This window comes from Conger conger, chromosome 3, assembly GCF_963514075.1.
Source record: "Conger conger chromosome 3, fConCon1.1, whole genome shotgun sequence".
NCBI classification, from domain to species: Eukaryota; Metazoa; Chordata; class Actinopteri; order Anguilliformes; family Congridae; genus Conger; species Conger conger.
Genome location: NC_083762.1, coordinates 31,240,500 through 31,262,827, shown reverse-complemented (window position 1 = coordinate 31,262,827; position 22,328 = coordinate 31,240,500). Strand labels below are relative to the sequence as shown.

At 37.9% G+C, this 22,328-nt stretch overlaps 1 protein-coding gene across 3 annotated transcripts in view; it reads left to right on the top strand.

Moving 5' to 3' along the window:
* Window positions 1-21,827, top strand: part of LOC133124104 (E3 ubiquitin-protein ligase Midline-1) — a 47,936-nt gene extending 26,109 nt beyond the window's left edge. For all 3 annotated transcript variants that reach the window (XM_061235001.1, XM_061234999.1, XM_061235000.1), the window contains 8 exons: window positions 8,934-9,029; window positions 10,688-10,795; window positions 12,263-12,411; window positions 13,013-13,140; window positions 14,220-14,363; window positions 18,047-18,208; window positions 18,774-18,981; window positions 19,884-21,827. In XM_061235001.1, the coding sequence (XP_061090985.1) occupies window positions 8,934-9,029; window positions 10,688-10,795; window positions 12,263-12,411; window positions 13,013-13,140; window positions 14,220-14,363; window positions 18,047-18,208; window positions 18,774-18,981; window positions 19,884-20,232 (1,344 nt within the window). In that variant the 3' untranslated portion in view covers window positions 20,233-21,827. The remainder of the gene's footprint in view (window positions 1-8,933; window positions 9,030-10,687; window positions 10,796-12,262; window positions 12,412-13,012; window positions 13,141-14,219; window positions 14,364-18,046; window positions 18,209-18,773; window positions 18,982-19,883) is intronic.
* Window positions 21,828-22,328: the final 501 nt, after the last annotated feature.

Below are 22,328 nucleotides of genomic sequence, written 5' to 3'. Positions count from 1 at the left end.
GTACAGGCAATGTAATGCAAAATACTTTAATGCAACAATGTGTATGAAAGTGTATTTAAAGAAATATATAAAATATATACCATATAACAATGTCTGAAAGCAGAAACGATGCATAAATGTTCAATGGAGTTGAGGTCAGGTGATTGTGGATTGTACAGCATTCCTTGCTCTTTTTTGGTCTTCAAGTAGTTAGCTTTGCATAGCTTCGCATAGCTTTGAAGTAACTTTAATTAGTTTAAAATGTCTCAAAATCCTAAAACTTTCTGTTTATTTCCACATTTAAATGAAAAACAAATCCCAGATTGTTAATGTGCTCTCAGACTTTTGTCTGTATGTTTTTAATTGAATTTCATTTTCATAAGGGCGTGGCACAGCTCACAAGAATATCCATTGTTTTCTGAAGTCATGAATGATCGTACGCTGTCATGGCCGTGGATTTCGGCAGTGTATTTACCAGTAGTACATTCTCTGAGCGGCCCTGAAAGCTAGTCGCAGGAACAATGAATAAAGCTGTGTGGCGCAGCCCCACATGGACTTTATTTGTGCCTGCGCTCATTGTGGGCCGCTGCTGTTTCGCGTTATCAAAAGAACGGAGACAGCAGGAACATGTGCTCTGTCTCCCAGCTGAGGGATCAGACCAGTTGTCATGAATAGCCATTATAAAAGAAATGAAAGGACTCTGAATGAGCCCTGAAAGGGGGGATGGGCCTACACAAACTTCCCAGATGCATCACATTACCGCTGGGTTCTAGTCAGGGGGTTTCCACTCCTATTTGCTCTATAAAGCGCTTGTAAACATTATCTTCCTTGTGATCTGACAGCTGGGTGAATAGTTCAAATGCCTATTATATGAAACTATACTTATTCTGCCTCAAAACCAACCATGCAGTTAAACCATATGACTTCAATAAAGTGTGTATTATTAACTTCTTTCTACTTTGCTACAAGATGAGCTTGGGACAAATTTCCATTTCCAAATTTAGAGTAGCATTAATTCAGCAACCCTGATTCTGGAGAGCTTTTTATATTACTTAAAATCGGCCACTAATTCAGACCCAAGACGTCAGTTGACGAAACTTTATGATCAACTGGTTTAACTGATAACATAGGTGCTGAGTAACAGTAAAAACCAGCAGTCTCTGTTGTTCTCTGGGCATTCTGGAAAAAGCTTTTTAAAAAGTAATTTTCTCACACCAGTTAAATAAATGGGCCACATTTGTGCTCCTTTACCAGTGTTTGTTATTCTGAAATGTTTTCTGGACATGGCACTCTTCTGTGTGTGTAGGAGTGGGTGTGGCTACAGAGTCTATGGGGTGGATTCAGGTTTTGTAGCTACAGTAGCTAGCTACTGCAATGGTGGAGGTGAAGAAGCAAAAGTACAGTGAAGGGAAACAGCCCGATGGGGCTCATTCAAAACCCAGAGTCAACCTTGGAGTTGCTTGTATACACATATTAAAGTAAATATTTTAAATCCAGAAGATACATGTCTTTGCTATTGACCATCAGTACAATTCTGTATCGAAATGTCATCGACAGTAGCGGAAGTGAAACTGTTACTTGTCCGACTACAGTGCAAGTTATAACAGCGTCCAAAATGTCAGGAAATTGATTGCAAAAATGCTGTTTTAGTCAAAGATCCAACATTTTCTACATATGATGAATTGTCCTATTGAAATGGTCTATATTTTGTCTATATTAACCACATATGATATCATTGGAGCTATGTTGAGTGCTACAGGTGCATCTCAAATAATTTGAATATCGTGGAAAAAGGTTTTTCCGTAATTTAATTTAAAAAATGAAACTTTCATATTCATTACACTGTAATCATCAAGATTAAATTTAAAAAATATATTTTACTTTACTATTACTATGTTTAATGAATCTAGAATCTATGAAAATCACTTTTTGAATTAAATTACAGAAAAAAAACTTTTCCACAATATTGTAATTTCTTGACTTAGGACTGAATAAGTGCATGGAATGTGCGTTACATTTTGGCTACAAGTTATTGTGTCTGCTAAGTGAGTCTGTCCCTATTGATTTGAGAAGGGCACACAGACCCTACAGTAGAACATATTGGGTCATCATGGCTCAGGGCATCTCGCACGTTCCATATTCTGGGCAAGCTCAGTATTGCCAGCTGTCTTGTATATAATGACTAGAAACCTCTTTCCCTTCCTTGACCCTGAGCCATTCATGACATTAAAGTAATGAACCCTGAAAATCATTTTTTGTAGTTTTGGAAGTTATAAATGAAGAGCGGGGGAATAGAAACAGCAGTGATTTATTACTGTTGCAAGATATATAGTTACACCAAGGTCTGTGATCGAATGGGTCATTTGGGGACTGCGAGGGTTATTGGCACTGGTCCACTTTCATGCTATTGCCTTGTCAAAGAGTTTTTATTATAACACTGAAACAGACAGCTCCAATAGACTTTACTGCTTGTTCTCTGACTGCAAAAAATCTTCCATACTTTGCTGTTTTTTCCTGACATAGTGGTACATTATATGGACATAAGATCAGAGGGTTTTATGTTGTGTATAATGCAGAAGCCAGGTTTAACTATCACTATTTACCTCTGAAGCTGATGTATTAATATTTCAGATCTCTCAAGTGTAATATTGTGTTAGATGTAGGCCACACTGCAAAATTAAAGCTGTAAATGATGCAAAATTCATGGCATTTAATGTGCCCCATTTCATATTCGTTTTGCAGGGCCTGTGTTCTTATCAGTTCCCCCTCTGAGGGAAACGAGATTTAGTCGCTGTACACATTAATTGAGCTCTCAAATAGAGACCATGATGAACAGGAATATAAGTCTTATCTAAACAAGTGTACGGAAATAGTATACAATCTGACCTTTATGGGCACTATGATGCTCCTAACATACTCTAGCGTATGTTGCGATCCAATTTTCTGTAAAGGCAATGAGGCATTTGTAAGGGGGCAAGCTGGATGAGAAATTTCATTATTGTAATATAGTAAAACATTTTTACTGTCAATGGGAGTTTGCAATGAAGTGATTTGGGATGACGGCTTCATTTGGCACAGCTTTATGAAATTAAATTTTGTTTTTTAATTTAATAAAAAATGGAACCTCCTATGGTACATCGAAATGAAATTCCTGCTGTGTTTAATCTGTTTTATTGAAGAAATGAAGCCTCCATATGGCGACCTTCTGTATTTGAATAAAATATTGGTTCCTCTGAATATTTCAATCAATTAATCTTTTTGAATGTATAAAATAAACTATCTTGTGCTATAATATTCCTATGATATTTCTCTCAGAGGAAGGACAACAAAAAATATCTAATCAAAAGAATGCTAATAGATTAAATCTCCATATCGGGAAAGATATATTATTGTTGTACAAATGTGAATGTAGTACGTCGCTCTGGATAAGAGCGTCTGCCAAATGCCATTAATGTAATGTAATGTAATGTAATGTAATGAATGAACAGCAGGGCTACTCAATGCCAGGCCCTACAGGCCGCTGTGTCTGCATATTTTATATATTTGCCCTTTAGTGATATCACTAATAATATTCCTGAACCAATGGGATACAACCATTTGTGGAATCAGAATCAAATACCTGCATATAAAAAAGGGATTACATACACAGGTTACCTGATGTGGATGTGCAAATCCTCAAATTAAAGATAACAGTCTGCATTTTAACCCCATTATTCATTGCTTAATTTCATATCCAGTGTGCTGGAGCACAGAGCCAAAAGAACAGAAATTGTACCACTGTCCAAATACTTACGGACTGCACTGTATGTTTAGCTTGGAGAGAGCAGCTTCCTTCCTGAAAAAGCTAGCAGGTTAGGTAAATATCCGGGCTGGGAGGAGGCCCTGCCTTTACTGTTGGAGACAGCCGGATAGAGGCTTCCCTCAGGCTGAGTCGCCTGATCTCAAACAGTGAGATGAGATGGGAGAGAGAAGCCAGGTAATGCGTGGCGTGAGCCAACCCTGTGGATACACTCCAGGACTACCTACGGCACATGCAAACATATTTAATTCTAGCTCTTTCCAAGTATTCTTCTGGTCACGTTTGCACAAAAGCTGCATGGTCCCAGAGAGTAAACTCTGACAGTTTTCTCTGTGTCTGAAAACTCTTCCAGTCCTTCCTTCCGCACCGACAGTGAAGACATGACCGTGAATGGTTCTCTGCACTTTTGTGCCATTGCGCAGACAAGGTCGGCTGAAAGGGTAAACGTGATCGCGGTGTTTACTTCTGAGAGCACTGCTTCAGCCGCGGCAAGCCGAACGCAGTGGCACTGACAGGGAATGAAAAACAAAAATGTATTTCCCCCCAATGTGTTTTTCAGTACCTGCATAGTATATTGAAAATGGACCTTGCTTTATTAGTAAGACAAAATGCTTGGATGTACAGTGGCTTCAGAAAGTATTCAGACCCCTTCACTTTTTGCACACTTTATGGTGTTGTAGGTTTCATTTTAAATTGATAAAATCAATGAAATCAATGTTCCCCGATCAATCTATACTCAATAACCCATAATGAAAGTGAAAACATGTTTTTAGAAATGTAAGCTAATTGATTCAAAATCAAAAACTAAAATCTACCATTTACATAAGTATTCAGACCCTTTACTGTGGCACTCCAAATTATGGACAGGTGCATCCTGTTTGCTTTAATTATCCTTGTGATGTGTCTAGAACTTGATTGGAGCCCACCTGTGGCACAGGGCAAAGAGGGCCTTGCTTCCCAGTCACCGGATCGGAATTCAGTAACCTTTGGGATGTGGTAGATCGGGAGATTCGCAGCATGAATGTGCAGCTGGCAAATCTGCAGAAATTGCGTGATGCAATTACGTCAACATGGAACAGAATCTCAACGGAATGTTTACAACATCTTGGGGAATCCATGCCACAAAGAATTGAGGCTGTTTTGAGAGAAAAGGGAGGCCCTACCCAGTATTAGTATGGTACATACTGTATATGTTTGATGTAGCTGGCTCTGTACTGTATCTTTTTTTAATCAGACTTTTATGGACAACCTATCCTGATCTATAGTAGCTAGCTATCTTAGTTTTGGTGGGTGGTCATGGGTTTAGGCTCAGCTAGCACTGTTGGTTTGAGGTTGGTCATCGACACCATAGTTTTTCAGAGCCTGATATCAGGCTGATATGGAATGCCAAGTCAAGCTCAGTGAAGGGAAATTACTGCTTAGCATACAGTTTCTAGCTCCAGATCTAGTAGTCACTTTAAAATGATGAGTGTGTATGAATCATTAGCAACCCATGGCATGTGAGCTTTAAGAACATTTTGGAATTCCTTCTTCTCATTCTGCAACAGTGTGTTTAGCGACCAGCTGCAGGCATGGCTTTTGGAATACCCTGCTGTTCCCTTAGCATTGGAAATATTGAATAATGTGGCACTTTTCTGACATTTAGCAGATTATTTTTTTGCAATGCTACTTATGATGCATAGACAAGTATAAACATCAGGCATCATTGCCAGTAATTCCCTAGACACGGAAGGTATCAACCCAAGAGAGACTGAGAGCCAAAAGTTGTCAACTACCCTATTGAATGTTAAATTAAGTTGCACAAACAAGTACAAATTACCCAGAATGAGCATTCAACTAGATTGAACAAACAAAAGCAAAGAACCCTAGGTCAGAATACAAAAATTTAAGATTAGCTTAATCAGGTGTTGAGGCTAGATAGTGCTATAGAAGAGCTGAGGGGAGGTCTGAAGTGAGACAGAAATTAATTGTCCTATTTCTATTCAAAACAACTGAACACCCAAGGTCACTTGACTCAGAAAAAATGTGTGGACAAATGTCATACACTCAAATTCCACCTCAGGCTTGTTGGGTTTAAAATGGGCTTCTCCTTGGAGGCATAGCCAGTTATATAATGTATTTAACTTGATTAGATGGTTTCTTTTCATTTAAATGTCCAAATTTTGGTTGAGAGAACAAACATGACATTATTATTATCATTATTCTAATTGTATTATTATTAGTTGTACATCTCAAAGCACATCTCGTACATCCATTGTTAGCATTATTTTCCCTTCTCCATGGATTCAATTGCATGATGATGAAGAACACACTGACAACTTCTCTCAAGAGAATTTTAGGTTTATTACAATGTGAAAGAGAGAGAGGAACTCAGAACATTTTGGCCGTCTGTGCTGAGAATATCTCTGGTTGTACCCATTATCACTTATCATTGTCAGTTTCCGGTTTGATCCCCCACCTGGGGTGTGTTGAAGTGTCCCTGAGCAGGACACCTAACCCCTAAATGCTGCTGACAAGCTGGTTGGTGCCTTGCATGGCAGCCAATTGCTGTTGGTGTGTGAGTGTGTGTCTGAATGGATAAATGAGACGCATCAATTGTACAGCGCTTTGGATAAAGGCCAACCATTTACCATTTAACTTTAAAAGATAAGTACCTAATAAAGTGCCCACTGAGTGTATGTGGAACACCATCTTTTGTATTTTTCCAGTGATGTGGTTTGAAGTGCCAGTTGGCAGAATGCCAGTGCTACCCCAACTATGGATGATGGGAGTGTCAGCTGTGAAAATTTATGTCAGGAAAATGGAAAGAAATTACACTGGTCAAGTCAAACTTTATATAGCACAGTTCATGCACAGGCAACTCAATGTGCTTCCCAGAATAATAAAAATACAGAGAAAGTTCACTCAGAAAAAAGATAAATGTGCCTCACAGAATAATAATAATCACCAAAAATTAATGTCAGGAAAATGAATAGATGCCCCATTAAAAAATTACATTAGTCAAGTCAAACTTTATATAGCACATTTGATGCAAAGGCAACTTAATGTGTTTCACAGAATAATAAAAACACAGAGAAAGTACACATAAATGTGTCATCCTATGAAGTGACTAATGTGTGACTAATAAATTAAAGCCATGTCTTTGTTTATAAGAAAAAAGTGGAGCTTTAGTGGAACCACAGTGTTTTGTTGTACATTAGAACATAAACAGCATGGACACTTCACGAATGGAGTTGGTTTCCAAACCATTCAGTATCTGAAATATTAAAAGGTTTTGTTACTTGGTTCCAGCTATAGCCGTATTGTTTACTCACTCTTATTTTCTACATAGAAAATATGTGCCCAAGACTTCATTCTTTCATTTGGTATGACATGTATTCTATTGTAATGTAAGAAAAAGCGAGAAGACTGACAATATGCCCCACTGTTCCCTACTGTACGTAGAATCTGCTGCTGAACAGTAGTAACAGTAAAGCTACAGTAGTTGGCCCACAGTCACCAGAAATCACATTGTTGCATCTTCCAATGCCTGTTCTAATGGCTTTCATAGATTCAGTTTTTATATAAATGATTTACTGAAAGCACTCTGGTAGATCCTTAGCTGTTACCAGCTGTACTGGTGCAGGCTGCTCACATAAACCCAATGTTGTAAACCTCCTGCCTCAAAGTGGTATTTGCCCATCCATCCTAAAGCTATGTGCTGTGCTTAAGCAAATGCTAATAATAAACTGTCTTTGCTGCAAACTCTGTGCTCTATTTCAATCTCAACTCAACAACAATGCAGTTTTAATTTCTTCCTCAGAAATAGTTGTCCCTCAGATCAACCATGCAAATCAGGTGTGTAAGAAACCAAACTAAATGTAGCACAATTGTTTCTGGCATATTTGTTTCTAATCTTTGCATTTCTATTCAAAGATTAGAAATGCAAAGCTAATCTTTGCATTTCTGAGATGAAGATTCAGACACAAATTTAATGACTAAAAAACATGTGTTTCTAGAATGAAAAATCAAATATGTATGTGTCCATTGGCCATTGACCACCTAAGTTTGCATGCTGACATGATTCAGTGACAAGTGCAAGATTTAGAATTAAGTGTTTCAACTCTATTAGTGCCTCCTGTTTTTCTGTTTTGAAAAAAATAATTTTTGATTATTTGATAATATAATTTATTCTGTTAATTCAAATAGTCGTTGTGGTTGTTAAACTCAAAGGGTGAACATAAAATAATACATATTAAGGAGAAATTACTTCTTAAAAAATGTTTCATTGGGATAATTGTTTTACAGTCATTTTATTAATTTATTTTATTTTAATTTATTTTATCATTTTATTTCATAATTTATTATGAATAATTATTCACTTATTATTATTCACCTAATAAGGCTGGTTGTGTTACAGCTCAGTGTGCCAGTTTGAAACCACTGATTTGATATTGAGAGCAGCACAGTATAAACAGCCCTTTTAATGGCCATCACAGGATTAAATCTATCCATGGTTACAGTCTGCTGACATACCACCAGCCCATCCCCCCTCCGCTCAGAAAATGCATTTGTTTACCCATAAAGCAACTGAATATAATGTCTTCAGAATCCTTGAGGTTGACTTGGTTGGTCTGTGAATATGTGAATGTCTGTGAATATCATCATGAAGTGTATCAACATCAATACACTTCATTCTGGCTTTGTTCTCTTTTCTGACTGCTTCCGGGCAAAATCCCCGGCATAGTCCTGAATACTTTTTTTTTTGGTTGGCATTTTGATGCTTAATTAGACAGCGAATTACTTGCACATGGTCTAGTTTTCCTAAACTCGATCTGCCTGGCAAATAGGCTACTCAGCATGTCTCCCGGCATCTCAATTGACCAGAATTCACGGTGCTGAATTCTAAAGTGTTGTGGGAGCGTCAGATCCTCGTGACTTATCATTAACCAAATGTAACAGGCTTAAATCGAACGAAAAAGAAACCGTCCATTGCATCTGTTTGCCTCTTTTGAGCCCACAGACACGACTGCAGGATACGTAGCTACCTTTGAGTTTTTTTTACTTGAACTATGGTACGTTGTTTATCGGATTCTCTAACATATTTAACAACTTACAGATGTATTAGTTGTCATAACCCCCCCCCCCCCTTTTTTTTTATACCTGTGCTCTGTAGCAAGCGTTGGATTCAAATCTCAGCTGCCTGATTAAGAGGAACAACGAACTGGAAACTCTCATGGCCAAGCTGATTCAGACATGCCAGCATGTAGAGGTAGGCCTATAGTCAGAGCTTTTCCGCAGGTGTTCATGTTCCAGATTGTACCTGCCCTTGTGTGTCATGATTACAGCGTGCATTTAGTGAGGAGATAATGTTTCTTCTTTCATTTTTCAGATTATATGAGATGGACCCCAAGTAAAGCTGATTTCTTATACTGTATACACATATCAGATTTATTTTTAGCATGAGCAAGATTCAATTATTTCCAAGTTCCGAGTGTAAAGTAGATGTATTGAGATAATGTGACACATCACAAAAAACTTAAAACTTCATTTTATAGTCATTACTGTATGTAGCGGTAGGTGTTATGTAATTACTGTATGATTTCATTGGCACACGGCTCACACAATGAGATTTAATTATCCCATATTTAATGATTTCTTTAAAGGTTCATTTTTCTCTCATAAAGTACTGTATGCTTTTGACACGTATGTATGCATGTGTATATATGTGTATATATATATATATATATATATATATATATATATATATATATATAAAAATATGTATATGCTGCACTGACACAAATTAACATGCTTTTCTGTGTCGTTTTTAATCAGCACAAAGTAGTGAAATGATGAGCCTTGCTAGGGTTGAGTGTTGTGCTTTGGCCAAATCATGAAAAATCATGAGACACAGAGCCAAGACTTTTCCTTGACCTTGTTTCTCAACATGCTTTCTCCTAATTGTCTCTGTGGCTTCCACATTTTGATAAACTAATTATACTATTTTACCAATTTCCACCATGTGCCTAATTTGTTGAATGATAAATGTGGAGACTTGTATTTGAGCCTACTCCCTACTCCTACAAATGCATGTTATGCATTCACTTTCTCAAAAATGTTTTTTTAATTGACAGTGACAATGTTTTTCTGATTTAATTTGGCCATCTGAAAGGTTGCACAGGGTTTAATTTCCAAATTGGATGGAAGCTTTTCGATGACTCGATTTAGCTTCATGTCTTTAAAGCTAAATGTATTCGTTCAAAAAGTTGATGTAGAATTAATGTGAAAACATTAGACCTTTATGGATTGAGGCATTGTATGGTTATTTTGGCTCTCAATGGTAAGAGAAATTCATGAAGTGAGCACTTGTTTACTTGTTTATTTGTTTCCCAGACATTATGAACCACAGGATCAACACTCTCATGTTGCTTCACTTTCTTTTGCTTAGCATTTATACTGCTGCAGCCTTCAGCTACACACGTGTTCACAACTGGCATGGTAATTAATCACTGAGAACAGTACCTACATGTATGACAGTGATTTGCTAATTAACTCAGTGTGAGGCACTAAGTAATGTGTAAGAAAATAATTTGCAGCTGCACACCAGTTTTTGAAAAAGTCCTCTTTTAAGAGCATGTGTGACTGCTTAGCCATTTTAGCTGGTTAGCTGAAAATATACACTGCTCAAGTTAAGAAAATGAACGAGTAGCATACTTATTTCATGGTGAACATCCAATTTGGAACATGAACTACGCTATTGAACCTCGAACACTCGAAGTACAAGTTAATTTGAAAAGATTGGTGTATTCTATAATGCTCTGAATTATTATTGTAATTATTATTATGAGTATTATTATTATAATGATGATGATGTTAATGACGATGATGATTATTATGATTATTATTATTATATGTTTTATTTATCAGGTGAATGCATCACATCAAGAGAGCAAGCTCCTCGAAGAATGTGACCTCTTGATAGAGCTCATCCAGGAAAGGCGACAAATTATTTCTGCAAAAATCAAGGAGGGAAAGGTACAGTACTTATGTCATAATAAATGTGATGACTGAATCAAACTCTTATTCCAGGCCATTAGATATTCACCTTCTAGGAGAAAGTTCACCGCATGGGTTTTATCTGACAATGGGGGCATTCCATCACTTTCTGATCTCACCACTTTAGATTTAAACATTTTGTATATAAATACATATTTGGGCTTAGTTTACAAAAACTCAGATTTTTAAACATAATAAACATATTAATATCATTTCATTGTTCTAGTTAATCCAAACAATACTAGGGCATTGTTTTGATATTGAATAATCCTTTGGCTTACATACCAAGTTGCTCCTTGTTTAATGTATAGTCTACACAAGCCATGCTGTTGCTATGCATTTTTTTATTTGCAATAAAATTGTGTCATTTTAATTAGCCAGGGAGAAAAGCTGTTGATGTGGAAGGTGTAATTGTTATGTCAGGATTATAAATACATTGTTCTCTATTTGAAAAAAACATTGGCCAGAACTTACACCCAATTCTATGTTCCAGAACTTGGAAATCACCTGGACAGAAAAAAATGTGAATGCAGTATAATTTATTAAAAGGAATATGTCCTTTCTGAAGAGGTCAAGCTGATGTTTCAGACATGAGCTATGGTGGTTTGCCAACATGGCTGCTCTCAGTGCATTGAAAAAATATCCATAAGAACAACTTTGGAAACCACCAGTAAAATTTCACTACCACACAGAAGTAGCTCAAGTAAAGTCAAATGTTTGTGTGTAAGAGTACTGTGAATATGTTCAGTGTGCTGTATTTTGAAAGGGCAGATGGATCAGACAGCCATGCTGCTGTGAGTGCAAATAGCCAGATGAGCTCCTGCTTTTCTTCCCTCAAGCTGTTCCCATCTGTGCCAGTAAAACTGACATAAGAAATGGGAGAGTTCACATGCACTGTTTTCAGCATGCCCCAATAGAGAATGATGTCATTTAGTCTTCTGTTAAAAATGGCATTCATTTGCTGGGAAAAAGCAATATCTGTACCATGTTAAGCAAAACTACTGAGATGGAGGCTGGAGTTTTATTGCCCTGTTTTGCAAATAAGAGGCTGATAAGCATCTAAACTACTGTTGTTGCTAGCAGAGCGTTTTTCTTAACAATCTGGCATTGCCATTTTGCTTTGTTATTATATTGCAGATTATATTATTCTAGAAATACAGACGCAACAACATTTCGCGACTTTGGTGACTCAATCAAGGGGGCAGCGTTTATAGGGTTAAACATCAGAACCTATTGTTCATATCTATTTGGGTTTGGAAGTACTAAGTTAAGCCAGTAATTAAGTTCCTGTAGGTCAGGCCTTGGCTTTCAGCGCCCATACTTTTCATATGCTTTTTCTTGCAGTTATCAGCGAGATTCACAGCAATAAAGAAACAAATTATTTGTAGTGACATCAATGAGAAAAAATTTGTACTGTGTTATCTCACTTTTTTTTGTATTTTTCAGTCTGTTAGGCTTTGCAAACTGGCACAGCAGATTGGAAACTGCAAGCAATGCATAGAACGTTCTTCAGCCCTAATCACGCAAGCTGAGCAGACAATCAAAGAGACCGACCACGCCCGTTTCTTGCAAACAGCCAAAAACATCTCTGAGAGGTAACCATGTGTACAGAGGCTGAATTTTGCTATACACTCTGTGAGAATTAGAATTAGAAGGTAGACCTGTGAGCAGCAGTTCTGCAAGCAGAAATGTATTGTTAATGAGAGAGTTCAGAGGAGAAGGGCCAGACTGTTCGAAGCTGACAGGAAGGTGACAGTAATGCAAATAACCACGCATAACAACATTGGTATGCAGAAGAGCATCTCTGAAAACTCAACGCGTCAAACCTCTAAGTGGATAGGCTACAGCTGCAGAAGACCAATAAGTAAAGTGTGTCATAAGGCCTAATAAATATCTAATATGCTGTACATTTATTCAGGCTTATAAGGGTTTTATGGTCTTTAATATCAGTGTAGCATAATGGTTGGGACCCAGTGTGCCAGCCTCCAGGGATTTTGTGCTGATGATATACCCTAAAGTAATACCACAAAAGTCAGGTACTTATTTTAGGTGGACACCGATGTATAATATTTCGTATTTTAAAGTACAGCAGATCTTGAATGGATGGATCTTGTAGAAAATGTATATACAAGTTTCTAAAAAAAGATGTAAACAGAACGATGCAGACAGCTAATGAATATATCGTTTGAATTGCAGGGTGTCGATGGCAACAGCGTCTTCTCAGGTCCTGATTCCAGAAATCAACCTCAATGACACCTTTGACACTTTTGCATTAGATTTTAGCCGGGAAAAGAAGATGCTGGAAAATCTTGATTACCTTACTGGTAAAGTGAATTCCATTACTGACTAACATTGTAATGTCTCACTTCATGGGTTTTAGAGTAATAGAGTTGGGACTTGGGACAATATTCTACATAATAGTAAACAAAAAGAGATGCCTACATTTGTAGACAAGACATACAATGATTTGGTGTGCACACTGAACAATTGTCATTTGAGAAATATAAAATGTATTCCTAGTCAGCAATTTTCTTTCAACATGTACATAGGCAAAGCTACATCCAGACATGCACTATATTTAATATAAATGATAGCTGATATATGCTAAAACGTATCACACTGCACTTATTCAAAATTATGTTGTACAATGCTTACTTAAATATTTTTAATTTGACAAATGCATTGGTTTATTTGATGATCTGATGGTTTTTTGCAGTCCTTACAAGAATGTCTAATCAAGAAAAAAGTTCTAAAAAAGATTGTTTATTTGCAATTGCAGGACCATTTTAATAAACAATCTCTGGTCAAAATGCATTCTGTCTTTCTGTCAAAACTTCTTAAGTCCAAACTCCAAATGCCCTTATCTAGAGGGGAAGCATCTCAAAGAATGGCCCTGAATAGAACTAATTAAATACCAGATACTTAATTCAGTTAAAGGAAGTAGTTTCACAGATTAAGCTTTGTCCTGGACTAAATTGAGTTTTCTATGGAGAATCTCCATTAAAAATGTAATTTTGTCAAGGATTAGGCTTAATTTGCATCTGTGAAACTGGCCCTGAAAGTATTTCTTTTGAACCAAGGTATCACATGACCCAAAAGGGAAATACATCCTAATTCAACTAGAGTATTGTAACCATATGTTTTCTTCTATAAGTCTGTTCTACAAGTTAATGCATCCATATTAATCATATTAGCAGTGTTTTCACTGTTGGAATTTGGTTTAGAATGGATATGCCATGCAAGTGGCTGACCTTTTGCGGATTCAGTGAATGACCAACCAAATAACCATTTATTCAACATCATTGTCCTTTGAATGTGACATGGAAACAACAAATGTTGAATGAATGTTGGTTTGCCCTGCGGGATGTGCCTGTTGTGAAATAGCACTTTGCTTCTGTCCCAGCGCCAGACCCTCCTGGAATCCGTGAGGAGTTGTGCACAGCATCATACGACACCATCACCGTCCACTGGACGTCGGACGACGAGTTTAGCGTGGTTTCATATGAGCTTCAGTATGCAATCTACACTGGACAAGCCAATGTTGTCAGTAAGTAAAGATGCACACATCCAGTTCAGTGTTTTTTACTCCCAGTTCCTCTCAACCTTTCTGTTCAGCTTGCACACTTAGTACTGAGTACACTTAGTGCTGCTACAGCCTTGATTCAGTTCTAAATGCATGAATGTATTTCATAAGGTATTACTGTTGTGTACAGGATTATTTTTTCAATGCTGACAAATTACTATAATTTGTTGTAGTAGTAGTATTAGCAGTAGTTGTTGTAGTAGTTGAAGTAGTAATTTATGAATCAATGTATTTATTTTAGTCCTACAGTGAAAAGTGACTGTGTTATACTGTGTTGGACTAGTTTACAGTATTTGCATAAAGGCTTGGAATAAGAGCTCTTCCCCTTCAGTGAACCTGACACGGGACATTGCATTATCTCTGCTCTAAGTCTCTGGCTCCCAAGTCAACTGGGGCAGAATGTGAAGGCTGAAGCAGAGTGGATTACAAGCAGGCGGTAGATTACAGGCAGAGTGTTTCCCTGTGGCTTGCATGGACTCCACAAAGGCCGTTTCTCTGGTTAACAGGGTCACATCATGCTAAATAAAGCACCGCGCTTCCATTCCGGAATGCACATGTTCCGCAGTGGATTTATAATGCTATCGTCTGATGGATCGTGTTAAAGGAGAAGAAGACGCTCGATACAGCGTTGCAGTTGTCAGTTTCCTAGAATTTCATGCTGCAATTAGGACTGAATGGGATTCCCTTAGGCTACAGTACAGCTCAGATAGTGCTGTTCAATACCCCATAACATAAATGTGAGATGTATGTCTATATTGTTACTTTGTTTAGAGATTATTTGAGACTGTAGTAATTTGTGTATTCCTACAGACTATTCAACAGTGACATTTGAAGAATAGTAGAGGTCTAAGTACTGTATAGCTATATTTTTAGGAGGGCTACGGTAATTTTGTTTACATTTGTGCTGAAATTCTCCTGTGCAACAGATATAAGCTTTTACTGTGTAAAATGCTTATTGTTTTGTCTTTTTTGGGAAATACCAACAGCAGGCAAAAGAGAATAGTTGCTGTAATCATACTTTGTCTCTCCTAGTCTTTTGGCAACACAATTCCAAGACCGTGAACCCAATCTCATTACCATCCTTGAACTTCTGATAACTTTGGCTGGATACCATCTGTGCTGTCCCATTTGTGGGACTGGATTCATGGTTCCCAAATGAGTCCTTACTAAAAACAAATATCAAAAATCATTGAGGATGTATTCTGCTGGGAGGTGGACATTCAAAGTCACTGGAGTTAATTTTGCCCATCTGAGCAGGACCAGATATTCTGTGTACACCAACGGTTTTCTTGACAATCGGCCTTCAGATTGATTAACCCCTAGATAGTGTCCATAGGGAATTCTTAAGCTCCACTCCACCATTCTCGCATATGACAGTTTACAGAGAAGAAATGCAACACACAAACAATGACAGTGAGTCTGGCTGACTGAGACTGCATGGGGAACACACTGAATACGAAGTGGCGCAGTCACTGAGGTGGAAATGATGACTCTTTATGTGCACATGAAACCAGTGAAGGGAAACCATTGAGTGAGCTGAATATTAAATCCAATATTGGGGTATATTTTGAAGTAGGCAGGCATATGGCTGGGAATACATTTCACTCTGTTTAGCATTTACTGAGCCAGCACCTTGCTCAAGGTTAAAGCAGCTGTGTCATGACTGCAAACTCAAAACATCAGCCTTTTACTACTGCTCAGCGTAATAATCTTATTAGTGCTCATTTTACTATAAGATGTTTTGTTTTTAAATACCAGAGACTTTCAAGTATACCATATAATGGTTTTATCACTATTTGTACATGTAGGATAGCTAGAAACCACAATAGAAACTACTGCTGGCCTATTCCTTTATATATTAGATTATGATAATCAGATCCATGACTGTGGATCCCCATATGACACAGTTCACCTAAAATATACAGGAACACCTCCAAAGAAAGTCCTCTATTTAGATGTAGGCATCGGAAAAAAATAAAAAAATAGTTGTGAAATGTCAACCTTTCTTGGCATTACATTTCAAGAATGATTTTTGGCGAAGCACACCAGACTCTGTTTACGTATTGAAAATGCTATAGTTTTGTCACACAGGCAAAAAAAGCTGTGTTGTTTTACGGAAGCCTAACAAATTATACCTTGTTGGAAACATAATATCATTAGCTAAAATGCTTTTTAGTTTTCACTTCAGTTACATACTTGCAGTCAGTTCTTTGAAGAGCTGAAGTTACACTGAATGTTCTTACACACGAATGGGGATATCACATTTTCTGTACAACTGCATTACAAATACTGGTCTGATACTGTTGTACTTCATCATGTTCGAGAGAGCCTATACAAAATGTAGATAATGTATATTCTATGTGCAAGTACTTTTGTAGAAGTATACAATGGCAAAGCAGACAACAATGATAATTCTAACAACAGACATTCTATCAACATTTCTCTGCATTTTTTGAATGAGCAACTATTATGCATTTGGTCTGCTGGACACTTACCTTGGCATTACCTTCTTTCTTGTCAAATGTGGATTTCCAAAATGCAGAGAAGGTGACGTACCCCTGCACTTGTTTTACCATGCGCTTTACAAAATAAGGAACTTGTCGCTAAAGCAATGGCATGTTGAAATAGGTTATACAGAGAGAATTGTGAGTTTTCAAACGCTTTCAAATGGTATATCCAGTTACCATAGTGATTGAAAATTGCGCCCTGAAAAAAGTAATTAATCCAGATAAACCCTCACTGGCCCAGGGGTTGATAACAGGTATTTATCTTGAGCCGATGTTTGAATAGAGCTTGAAACTGACTTTGTTCCGGCGCTCCTGGGAGGAGAAGGCTGTCACGAAAGTCCAGTCTACTCTCCCTCTGCTCTTATTCCTCTGCCCTGGAATAATGTAATTCAGAACTAATTTAATTCATAATTTAATAAGCCGTTAAAATGAGCAGAATTGTGCAGGTATTAACATGAAGTTAAGACGCTTAAGATTAGGTGTTGCCGGGTGGCTCATCCTGTTAAAGCACTGCATGAGCCACCCAGCCTCCAAAAAAAACCTGTTAAGCTTCACAGAAAGTGTCTTCCTCCAACTCATGCATGTGTGACCCTAACCTCCAAACTGCAGCATGATAAGAAGTGGCAGCTGACACCACATGCTTATCTGCACTCATATGAATTGATACCAGAGGTTGTGGGAATGAGTGCTGATAAAAATATAATTAGACATTCCAACTTTTGGGGGAAAAAGGGGGGAACATTACTAATTGAAAAAAATTATAAAGCACAAAATCAGACTGTGTCTTCCAGCTAAAATGCAACAATTGAAGTTAAGATAAAGTCTGGGCATTGGAGTGGCAATTTTTTCAGTGATGCATAATACTACATCAGCAGTACATGCTGATATTGACAGAATATTTAATGGATTTTTTGGGGGAAATATTTTCAATGAACTAAATATATTGAATAAATTGTTAAATTACTGAGTGCCTTGCTGAATAAAAAACAGCTCAAGCTAGGTTTTGAAACAGCCGGTATCTGGTTGACCAGTTCAACACGGTTTGACTAGCTCAAGCTATGTTTTGAAACATCGCTGGTCATAGCTGGATTTACACTAGGGTAGACTGACCTCTCTTTTCCCACATTCCTCTTTGCACAGGTTTGTGTAATTCGGCTGATAGCTGGATGATCGTGCCCAACATCAAGCAGAATCACTACACAGTGCATGGACTGCAGAGTGGTACCAAATATATATTCATTGTCAAGGCGATCAACCAGGCCGGGAGCCGCAGCAGTGAGCCAGGCACACTGAAGACCAACAGTGAGTGCTTTTTCCTCACTTGACAGTTCTCCTGGTTTACCCAAATCCTGTGTGGTATTACCTCTAATTACATGGAACTCATTAACAGGATTGGGGTCAATTCCACTTCAGTTCATTCAATTCAGGATAATAAACTGCAAATTCAATGCATGAACATGAAATCACATAATATTCTTTGAGAATTTTATAATGTATTAAGTGAATTTCTGTTAATTTCCTAAATTTACAGAACTGAAATAGAATTGACCCAACCCTGCTCATTAATAAGTCCATCAGAACAGAAGTTTCCACTCCTGGCCCCGGAGCCCTACAGTCCTTTTCAGCTCAATATCTCCTTAAACAGCATTTTGTCTCATCCAGTCAAAGGCTCTAAATAATTCATTATGGAGACGAGTAACCAATTATCTCCTGTGGTGTCCATTGTAATGAGAAGTGACACCTAATGACACCCAAATTGAATGTGTGATTTTTGTACATCTGAGGAATTCCATCAGGTATACAATGACAAAACATATCCTAACATTTATGTTTGTATGTTTACGTGTGTTTTTCTTGTCGATTTCAGGCCAGCCGTTCAAGCTGGACCCGAAGACGGCCCACAGGAAGCTGAAGGTATCACATGACAATCTGACAGTGGAGCGTGACGAGACTTCCTCCAAGAAGAGTCATGCGCAGGAGCGTTTCACCAGCCAGGGGAACTACGGCGTCACGGGCAACGTTTACATCGACAGCGGACGGCACTACTGGGAGGCTCTGATTGGAGGAAGCACATGGTATGAGAAAAATTACATCACCATCCCCAGCAAGCATGACACCTAATGATAGTCTTGGGAGCATGGATTTCTGGCAGCAGCCAATCAGTGTTGCCCAAAAACATCACCCAAAACAGATAACACGCCCCTAGAATTGAACACCCACATATGGGCGCAGTGTTTTGGCAGATCAACAGGTGTGCTGAGGGGTGACCATTAGCATGGCCCTATATGCTTGCTGGCTGGGCTGGTTTTTGTTCATGTCAATGTTCTTTGTTCAAGGCTAATCTCTGCAACAGTTCTGTGGCATTTCATTCTGGTTACAACCCATGCAACATAAGGGCCATTTTATTGTAAATTCATTAAATATTCAAATTCTTATGATACACACCACAAGGAAGCATATGCAGTATATTCCATTATTTTCTGTATCCATCCAATCCAATCAATTTACTGTATTGCAGCTAACTGTACTGTTTGCATTTTGTACATTGCCAATCCACACAGGGAGCATTTAGTAAACATTATTGTGCATGCAAATATACAGTACTGTGAGAGACAGTTAAAACAATTTCAGATTTTTTTGTCAGTCCATACAGTGTGTATATTATTAGATTATCTCCATGTCATGTGTGGGTGTACAGTAATTGAGATAAACGGCTGTCAGGCCAGGCTTTCTGAAAATGTACCCTACAGCCACCAGATCACTTTATTTCAGCGCTACTAATTTAACATCAGTGTTTCTCCAACTTTAATGTGCCATTTAAACGTTTTAATGTGAAACTTTATTGCATGTATTTTTTCATTGTTAACATTTGTAGATACTTGTCATGCACACTGGGTTGGTAGTGAGAATGGCCACAAGTCAAGCTGAATCATCACTTGTTGTTGTTATTTTTATTGCGATTATTATTCATTTGCAGGTATGCTGTTGGTGTGGCCTACAAGTCAGCACCGAAGCACGAGTGGGTGGGGAAGAACTCGGCCTCCTGGGTGCTGAGTCGCTGCAACAACACCTGGGTGGTGCGTCACAACAGCAAGGAGGAACCCATCGAGCCCGCCCCCCACCTGAGGCGTGTGGGCGTGCTGCTGGACTACGACACCGGCTCCCTGGCCTTCTACGACGCCGTCAGCTCACACATCCTCCACACCTTCCACGTCGCCTTCGCCCAGCCCATCTGCCCCGTCTTCAACGTGTGGAACAAGTGCTTGACCATCCTAACTGGCCTGCCCATCCCCGACCACCTGGAAGCCACCGACCTGCAGGATTAGGGTCACTTCCCAATGGCAAACGAAAGGAAAGGGCCCAGGGAGACTCAAAATGGCCGCCTCTCACTAGGGGTCCGATTTGACTTTCGTCCGGTTTTCTGTATGAAAATGGGGAAAAAGCCATGGCTTTATATGTTATTCAATGTGAAAATAATTGTGATGAATTATTTATGAAAACATTGATTATTGTATTTTTTTCCACTCTAATGTTTTGCACATGTTATTGTTTACTAATTTATATTTATGCCTAGGTAATTTTGGGGAGATTTTGTGAATGATTTTTTGGGCTTTGGTCATCTAAAATGAACGTGAAACTGAATTATTATATTACATTGTCTGGTTTAATTTCTGTCTGTTCAATATTCAATGTGTCATTGATTCTTGGTGAATCTAAAAGATGTTGAGCATGATACTTAGAGCAAAAAAGCAATTTTAGTTTTATAAGACTTAGCAGTAGTTATTTTTTCAGTTTTAGGGTGACATAAAATGAACACTTTCATACCTTGCATTTATCACCAAATCATGCAGTATTGTTAGATTTTCGCTGTATTTGTTAGTAATTCCAGCCCAATTCTTTGCTGTGAATATGCCAGGTATTCATTCATTTTAAACTTTTTCTTTTTTCTTTTGCATTCATTCATATTATGCATAACACAAAAGTCCACAATAGTCTACATTATTACTACATTATTTTCAACATGTGATTTTCAATTTGTGATATTTAGTGTTAACTGGGTAGTGCGCCATCTGGATTTGAAATTTCAACTGATTAGAACTCTATGGATATATAGGGGAAACAATTGGTTTGCCCTGTGTGTCATGGCTATTATGTTGAGACCATTATACTAAGCTCAAACATAGGGAGGCATGGTGTAGTTAACTTCTGTTCTTCTCTTTTGTATGACTCACCATGATTTACTTCAACTGTTATGTGCATAAAAAGGGAATCAGTTTATCATGTCATTTATCATATATCATATGTGTACTCTCTGCTATCCTGCATGTACAGGTACAATAGTTTATCATGAGAAAACATGGGTGTGAGGAAGTGAAATGGAAATGGTGTCCTTTGAACTGATAAGGCTGCCTGTCCTGTACGGACTTCATTTTAAAAGGTCACAGACAACCACTGAAGCGGAAGTTCCACACTACAACGTTTTCACTGCTGGGTACTCTGAAGCACAAAAACAATGAATGACTAATGGAAAATTTAAGCATTTCTCCTTAAGACATCAAATGTGAAACTGCCAAGTGTTTCCTTTAACTACACATTGATACTTGATATTACATAGTTTTTGCACCTTAGTTGCTTAGCACAGTTTTCTAAGAAAGGAAATGGCAATGAGGCTTGCAGCATACACATTTGAGGTTGTGGAATTTAAAAAAATGACTGCTTGTACTTTTCATGGAAAGAAACCTCTGGAAAGTACCGCCTAGATGAAAATTGGTGACTTGGAGTAATTCCCAACTGATAAGAAGCAAAGATCGTTTCCCCTTTTGTCTTTTTTATAGTTCACATTGCTTTCAGGTTAGGAATGAATGGATGTATGCCTGTGCATCTTTGTGAAAGGCAAAATAAAATAATATGGTCTAACTTATTTCATATTGTTATGATTTAAAAAATGGCTGAATGTATGTTGCCCCAGTTCTGATGATACAAACATAAATGTAAAAGTATATGAGCCGGGTAAAGGTTAGCTTTACAATGAAGGAGTTGGGGCTGAAACCAGAATAGGAAAATATTTAAAATATATATATTTTTAATTTAAAATCTTAAGATCCTTGTCCACAGACTTACATTGATTAGTTTATTTGAATGTAGTGCGCAGGTTTTATTGATGTTTTTCGATGCAATTCAGGTGAAGTACCTTGCTCTTACAAGGGCAGTACTCCAGATGGGAATTTACCTGACAATGCTGGAGTCACAAGCTAACCCTTCCATTACATTACATTACATTACATTATTGCCATTTGGCAGACGCTCTTATCCAGAGCAACGTACAGTTGATTAGACTAAGCAGGAGACAATCCTCCCCTGGAGCAATGCAGGGTTAAGGGCCTTGCTCAACGGCTGTGCGGCTCTTACTGTGGCTACACCG